Genomic DNA, 8,830 nt, shown 5'->3' on the forward strand with positions numbered 1-8,830 from the left:
TCTCCACCTGGCAGCTTTCTAACCACTCATCTCCCATCCTGTAGCACTGCTTGGGGTTATTGTGCCCCAGGTGCAGGACCCGGCACTTGGCCTTGTTGAACTTCATGCAGTTGACCTCAGCCCATCGGTCTAGCCAATCCAGTTCCTCCTGCAGAGCCTTCCTACCCTCAAGCAGATCGACACACACACCTAACTTGGTGTCATCTGCAAACTTACTGAGGGTGCACTCGATCCCCTCATCCAGATCATCGATAAAGATATTAAAGAGAACTGGCCCCAGTACCGAGCCTTGGGGAATGCCACTAGTGACCGGCCTCCAACTGGATTTGACTCCATTCACCACAACTCTTTGGGCCTAGCTACCCAGCCAGTTTCTAACCTAACGAAGCGTGCGCCAGTCCAAGCCACGAGCAGCCAGTTTCTTAAGGAGAATGTTGTGGGAAACAATGTCAAAAGCCTTACTGCAGTCAAGGTAGACCACAGCCACAGCCTTTCCCTCATCCACTAAGCATGTCTCTTTGTCATAGAAGGAGATCAGGTTTGTCAAGCAGTACAGGATGGGTACCCTAAAGTTCTAATCTATCATTCTGACCTCTACATTTTTGATATATCAGAGAATTAAATCTTCTAGCAAGGATTTTTCTGTTCTACTATAAAATTTCTATTCTATTACACTATAAAACTTTTTCTCTCACTAATACAAAATCCAGAGAACCCGAATATACCCGTGTAAGAGATATGTTGGTCTGGAGCCATCTACTGGTTGTACTGGTGAGCATTACATAGACAGAAGTGAAAAGCCACTTTAAACATGTAATCCTATCGTAATTACAAAAACAACATGTATCAATAGATTGACCACTTAATTATGTGATGTTTCCTGTCTACTGGTTATAGGTTTTTAAGCCTAAATACTCAGTGGACTTAATATGGCCCAATTCTCAACATTAAAAAAATAAAAATAAAAATAAAAGTAAAAAGTCAATACTTAATCTATCTTGTTTCCATAAAAAAGAAAAGTCGAGAGGAGGAGGACAAAAACTCTCGTCTCTAACACAGCAAAGGAAGTAAAGGGAAAAAAAGATATTAATGCTTAATTAAAAAATCTAGTAAAATAATTTAGATATCTTGAATTTTATTTGTGTGACAAACAATATAAATAATTCTTATTTAATTCTTTATTTCATGCTTACTATGATTTTTTTACTATGATTTTACCCTGCATTTGTATGTGTGTTGGTCTAAAATAGCCAAGGCACACCATATACAATTTTCTTGTGATTAAAAAGAAATCTCAGTCAATTCCACAATGTTCTTCAAAGTTTTTTATTAGAAATAAATGCAGATAACAAAAAAAAAAAAAAAAAAAAAGCAGATGAACAGAAGTATAAAGCCTTTAAAAACAGAAATTCCAATACACAAACTATTAAGAAGTAGAAATAATCCAGACAACTTACGTTGGAGACAAAAATGTATTATATAATGATGCTGACAACTATGCATTTATTTATTTATGATAATATTAGTTCTGGTATTATGGCAAGTATTGGTGTTGTAATTTAGTTTTATTTCTGTTACTTAAATTATATATGCAAATTTAATGGTTGCCTTCAGGAGCAAGAGGGATCATTTTACAAAAAAAAATTACAAAAATTTTACATCTTTTTTTTAGAAAGATTCTTTGCACCTATTAAATTTGCATATCTACATATATGCATGTATATATACACACAATTATATATATACACATAAGTGTATATATCAGTTAAAGAAAATCCTCCATTGGCTGTCAGTTGCACTGGGATTAAACATTTGCCATTATTCATGTTTGCCCTCTGCAGATCCATCAGGAGGAGAAACTTCCAGCAGTAGCTGTAAGTGGCAAGTAATTTTATCCAGAAATGCAAAATGCATTTTAAAATATACAAAGGGAATATAAACAATAAAACTCCCCAGCATAAACAAGAAAGCATAAATGTATTGCAGGTTTGGAGACCAAACTATAGGAGCTAAAACTAAGAAGAATGACATTGCCACCATCAAAAATGGAACTGGTAGAAACACCTGCAAGAGAAAGAAAAAAGAATGTTTTAGGAAATAAAATTAACAACTGTGATTTCATGCATCATTCCTAGGAATAATATGGTATTCCTTGCAACACTATAATACCACTTTTTGTGCTGTTGAAATCTCACCCAGGATGAGAGATAACTGACCTCAAATTGTCTAGAATACTTGTTCAGGGTCCCTCTCTTGTCATGGAGAAGAGATAGGCAGCACCTGAAAGCCATTCACCTGTTTTGGATAGTACAGGCATCTACAATAAGTTCAGGGTTGGGTGCCTAGAAGAAGCCTTGATGATTAATCTACACCTCCAACCCAGCTTTCTGACAGCTAGATTGAGATGAAATTAAACCTAGCTATCATGGCTATGGTTGTGTCAGGAAAGATGAGGGTAGACCAAGGTCTCATTAACCATGAACTGTCAGCCTGGATTCCACATGGTTCCTGTTAGTGCTCCATGCTCACACAGTTTCCTGTTCCTTATTCCCCATTATGCATATATCCATCCCTTGTTTTCAGGTGTATCTCTGGGGCAAGGACCATCTGTTTTTTCCTTTTCCCTCTTTAGTGTGAAGCAGACTTGTTCTGGATCATAAATAAGGCTCTAAACATCAAGATTACAATTTGTATTTTTGTAAGGACTATCAACTTTTGTCTTGCACTTGTTCATAACTTTCACACACTACCCATGACTTAAAAAAGCCATAAGAATATTTGATAACTTATTTTCAATTACTTTGTATGGTCGATGTAGATTAGGTTCCCGGTATCGAAGTACAATCAGGCTTGCACAAGTCAATCCAATCATAAGCCAGGCAGAAAATCCAAAGTAATTTGTTAACATAAGAAGGTCAGAGGGGATTATAAAAATGGATGCAATGGTGGTTGAAAAAATCATGGCTGGAGCTGGTGTACAAGTGTGGACATTGAGCATGGAGATTAAAACAGGTAAATGTCCCGCCTGACTTCCAGCGTAGCTTAATCGACCTAATGTGAACATGCTGCTGTTGAGGGCACCAAATATTGAGACAGCAACAGAGAGAGGAATGATCCAGGCGACAGAGGGGATCACTCGATCAGCCCAAGTTACTGCCACGGCAACTGCAAGAAAACAAAGCATCAGTAGTGGCATGCTCTGAATTACCAACAGACTCAACAGAAAGGAAACTTAAAATGCATGAAATACCTATTATTTATAGGTATTATTATATTATTATATTATTATTATTATATATTATATTATTATTTGCCTGGCATTATTTGCAACAATCAGATGGGACTAATCTAATTCTATGGGTATTTAACTCAGGAGATAAAAATTGGCATGAGGTGGGTGAGAGCAAGGAGGACTCCTGCCCACCACAAAAGGCTGGGTGAAGCTCTGGTGGCCCACTCACAAAGAAAGGACCAGTGGCAGCATGCAGCACAGCTGTGTCTCACCATCATGAATCACAAATGTGCATGCATGGGCAGGGCTGTCTGGGGAAAGAAAATGAAGGTATTAGTCCCCTGCATGACCACAGTGGTGACATGACCTATTGTTAGAAGGACACTGCCAACACAAATGTGTGTACAGGCCTCTAACAAAATGCCACAAGGAATATAGGTCTTGCAGTGATCTGCACAGCATAAAAAGTTATCAGGGTAGGGGAAAACAAAATAAAACAAACAAAAAAAAATGCAGTGAATGAATAAGAACTGCAGCAATATATAGCAAAGCTTGAAATGAGGGATATAATTTTAAGGTTATCTCCTCAGCTGACGTAAATTAGTTCAGCTCCCATGTGGCACATTAGGAACTGCTCGTGCCAGCAGGGCAGCTGCTGCTCGGTGATGTTCTGGTATTTGCTGCTGCTCTCATTCCAGAATGGATTTGCAAATGTATGCGTCTCTCCCAGCAGATAGCCTGATCGTGGGCTGAGCAACAACATGGGGTTGCTGAGTGACAGCTACACCATTGCCATTTATGTTAGTGAGCTGCGTTCACAGAAAAATAAATAAATATTAAATAAATAAATAAATAAATAAATGAGGTATGTTCTTTGTTACTCCTGGAGGCAAGGTCTGACAGCTGTCTCATTAGGGTGAGATTTAAAAGTTGTTGTTTGGACAATCAAGGAGAAATACAATTCTTCGCAGCCTTTTTTTATGCATAGTTTATTGGCACAGCACCTGAGAGAAGATTTACAGAAACTGGACTTTTGTATAGGGTCTTCTAAGGAATAGGAATACTTATCAATATTCATATATTGATACAAATAATATATATTATTTTCAATTATATATTTTATAAATATTCTATATAATTATATATAATACCCCTCTTCAACCCAAAACGGCTATACTTTTGTGTCTATAGCCATTTCTATATTATTTATCACAACAGGTTACTTTGACAGATGACTTGTCTAGCTCCTAAATAGTAAGTACTTCAGCCATAGACACCATGAGGTAGGGAAGGAAGAAGGAGAGAGGATTAAAACTGCAGAAAAACAAAGTCCTACATTAAACAGACACCTGATCTTCACTTGATTTTCCAGGTTTCAATGCACGTCTGACTTCCTTTTAGCCAGTGCAGGTGTAAGCAAATATTTTCAATACCTAATATCATCTGTCTGAATTCAGTCCAACTTTGCCTTGCAGTAAAATTAAACAAGAATTAAAACTTAGACTGAAACCCACACTTCCCTTCCTGACTGTGAAGTTAGGTGAACACAAATAACCCAGTACATTGATATCAAATGGGTCTGCCAATGGATGACACCTTTTTAACAAAAATATCAAACTCATACCTGAGGAGACAATTTCCTTCGGTGTGAGGACAGTCAGATATGAGATGTTCACCAGTAAATAAAACACAATTACTGCAGGAACAGCAGTCATCACAGTTAAGGGGATGTTTCTGCTAGGGTTTTTCATCTCTTCTAAAAAATACAAATAAAAAAGAAAAAGAAAAAAAAAACTAATAAAGCAAGCAACTTCTAGGTTGTAGCTCCAACACTAACCATGACTCCTAAACTACACTGTTTGTGAGCTCCTGCAGTGCTTTTCAAATCATCAAAGAAGCCTAAATAAAATATTTTTAACCTTTTAAATTTTTTAAACTATCAAGTATCTTGGAAAAAAGGGAGCAACAGACTCCTGACAGAATGATAAAAAATGTCAAAAGGACTGTTAAATTTTGTCTGATTTTGTCTGATTTGGATTTGGATATGACTGTACTTCAGAATATCAATTTGTTAAGAAAATTTCAAGTAGCCATATTTTTAAATAAGAAGATTGAATGTGAGACTGTAAAGTCAGTTATTTATTCTTTCATCATTTCATGAGTCCTGATGCAAAATCTTTTGAGTGTATTTTCCTACCCAAAACATTTCTTTGCTCTTACATCAGTATATACAGAAAATATAACAGGAAAGACTGAAGGTATTGACAGAAGAGCAGTAATGCAGTGGCTTTAAAACAGGGCCATTTCCAGCTGGATTCTGCTGTAATTACCATTTCCACGGCCAATCTGGTGGAGAAAAATAGTTTAGTGCTAAGCCTGGTATCTTAGCTTAAAACTACTCTTATCTACGTAAGGAAAAACTCCAAATTTGATATCTGAACAACCGCGGTGCTGGCACACATTCCTAACTGAGATAATCCCAGAAAAGATGGAGTTGATTTCCAGAACCCTAATAACTCATCCTTACCTTAGTGACAGAGGCTTGGGAAAAAAAAAAAAAAAAAAAAAAAAAAAAAAGGTTTATTTCTTCTCTTTCACTCCTTCACCCTTTCTTTTCCTTACCTGTTCCTACTTCCCTCAGCATTACAAAAGACTTCCTGAGCTTTATGAACAGGTAACTCACCAAGCAAAAAGTCAAATTAGAGTACGATTTACACAAACTCTGCATAGAAGGGAGAATATTTTTTCTCCCCCAAATACTATCTCAGCCCCCTGCCCATATCATCAGCTTTGACCCTGCCTCATTCCAGGATGCAGTGCACAGACCAGAGGGATTGATTGAGAACAACAGGGAAATGCAGATACAGTCTAATGGAGATAAGTTTGGGATTTATTTAAAATGGAGGAAATGCACTTGATAGTTTTGAGCACAGACGGGGACAATCACCCAAATTGCCATTTTGAATTTATCTTTCTACTTGTTTTGTTGCTAGTAATAGTTCTGCCATCCAGCTGGCACCTGATTCTTTAGCAGAAGCTCACAGGAATTAAAGTTATTGCTGAAGAACAGGAAATTCAGTTTAGCAGAGGACAAATGCATAGCTGCATCTGTCTAAACAGCTGTACTGCCTAGTATATTGTATTTATTATTAGTGTATTATATTTATTACTACTGGTAACTGCTCAGAAAATAGGACTTATATGAAATATTCTGGTTTTTATTGGTCTTACAAAGCTAAATGCTTGCCTTTAAGGCAATCTTAAGATTTCAAAGTGCTATTTTCTGATTTTTATTACCTTTTTTATTACAGCATATTCTTGATGCAGAAATTACTGGATTGTAATAAAAACTGTCATTTTTTAAACATTAACCCAATTTTCACACTGTTCTCACCATTGAACTTTGTGTTACACGTTTCACACATTGGGTCTATTTAATGTTTTACATGTCGTAGAGGTCAATGGATGAATAGGATTAAAGATATAACAACTCCATCCATTTGTTTACAACTAAATTCTGTAAATCTGATGATACTATAGCATGTTATTCATTTAACTCATTGTGAAGTGCATAACTAACATCATGAGCAGCTTTCATGAAAAACTGCTCTGCTTGTTACTGCTACATATTAACAGATATAGAAGGTAAATGAAAAGTTATATGAAAGGATTTATACTGTTTTCCTTACATTCTTTTCACCTTCTGTGCAAAACTGTATTTTTCCAAGGAACTATCGTGGATGGGCTATCCTACATACCCCTTAAAACTGCTGTATTTTAATACAATTTAATATTAATTTGTCCATGTACAAATCAACTGGACAATCTGAGAGAAGGTATAGATGTTTAGTTACATGTTAGTTGATCATTGGTTGATCCTTAGTGCACAAATAGATTGGCACTATGTAAGCCACTAATATAAGCATCATTTTCTAAAAATGCACTGACACCAAGAAACTCAAGATTTATTTTTTTAAAGTATGAAAAATTCCATTGACATATAAGATTTTAAATAAACCTCCTAAATTTCTCTTGTAGTCATTTTTAAATGTCAATTTGATTCTGGAAACTGTACAAGAAGCAAAGAACTTCATACAGAATAAGAATGCCTTTTACCAGCCCCATCAAATGCAGGACTGGTGGATAGTTTGCACTGTAAAATGTGCATCTTTACAGACCCTCTTGCCTTGAAGGAGATGCAAATTCTTCTAACATGTGCTGAGAAGCATTAAAAATTGCTACTGCAGAATGAATTCTAAAGAAAAAGTGATATACCTGCCATGTAGTTGAGGGACCACCAACCACCATACGCATACAGTCCTTGGAAAAAGGCTTCGGCAATCTGTGACACGTTGGGCATCTCTGAGCTGAACACGTCCTCAAACCTGGCCAGGGTCTCCTTTCTCCCGCCAGCGAGGAGAACTATGCCACTGACAGCAATTACAGACAACGCCATCATCTTCAGCAGGGTGAAAACCGTCTGCACCCAGGCAGCCATTTTAACGCTGCGGCCATTCAGGATCCCCAGGGACCAGAGGACAGCCAAGGCCAAGCATTTCTTCAGCATTTCTGGTGCAGGGCAAATGCCGTAGAAGGGCTGGGTGGCATATTCAGCAAACAGCAAGGCTCGAGCGGCATTTGATGCTGGCTTGGTGAACACCGACGTCCAGATGAACACAAAGGCAGGCAAGGATCCAAGACCTCTTTTAATGTGGCTGTATTCCCCTCCGGAAAATGGCAGAGCGGTGCCCAGCTCTGCGTAGCAGAGGGAACCCATCAGAGAAACCAGTCCAGAAGCAGTCCAGATCACTAGTGCAACACCGACATTAAGCAGGGAATGCTTTAACACCCCTGTGGGAGACACAAAGATGCCTGCCCCTACTATTGATCCTATAATAAAACTTACCCCATCAAAATAACCTATATTTCTTTTGAGTTGCATCTTGGTATTTCCTTTTCTTTTCACCACTTTGGCATCACCGCTCTTTCCTTTTCCCATTTTTTTTTCTTATTTTTCACAGCAGATTCTATGACTTGAGAGGCTTGATTATATGTATTTTCCTTTCACTTTGCTGTTAACTCATTGTCATGGCCCTACTTGACAGTGAAATGTTATGGGAAGCCTGGCTTAATCATTCAGAAAGGAGAGCATACTTTGGGTTTGGATGTCTTGTGTGTGAAGATGATTAACCAGATGCTTAAAGGAATGCTGGCAAATCATGGACATGTTGGTTTAATATGTACTTCAGAAATTATTAAGGTCTGGGGATAGTTTTTAGGAAATTGGCATAACAAATAATACTTAGGAGATGCTTTTCATTTCTCTGCTGATTTTCATCAAAGGATTTCCATATTATTTACATGTCTTCAGAGACAACTGTGTGAGGTGGGAAAATGTCACCTCTGCATTAGACCTAGGGAAAGGGGAATGACATGGCAGCATGAAGCAAAAAATCAGCCCCCTTTATGCTATGGACATTGATGCAGACATGAGTTGAACAGGCAGGTATATTTTCCTACAGTCAGTATATAAAATGAACAGTGATCAGTAGTGAATACCAGTATGTTTTGCCAAACCCCTATCAGTCACAGCGTATA

General features: G+C 37.5%; 1 protein-coding gene across 1 annotated transcript; it reads right to left on the minus strand.

Moving 5' to 3' along the window:
• Nucleotides 1–1,818: 1,818 nt before the first annotated feature.
• On the minus strand, nucleotides 1,819–8,231 carry SLC7A13 (solute carrier family 7 member 13; the record flags this gene model as incomplete). The annotated part of the gene is made up of 4 exons (XM_084282356.1): nucleotides 1,819–2,064; nucleotides 2,801–3,165; nucleotides 4,857–4,988; nucleotides 7,508–8,231. The coding sequence occupies 4 exons, from the start codon at nucleotides 8,229–8,231 to the stop codon at nucleotides 1,819–1,821; spliced, it is 1,467 nt and encodes a 488-aa protein (XP_084138482.1).
• Nucleotides 8,232–8,830: the final 599 nt, after the last annotated feature.

The sequence above is a fragment of the Netta rufina genome (genome assembly GCF_964035555.1).
Source record: "Netta rufina genome assembly, chromosome: 2".
Taxonomy (NCBI): domain Eukaryota; kingdom Metazoa; phylum Chordata; class Aves; order Anseriformes; family Anatidae; genus Netta; species Netta rufina.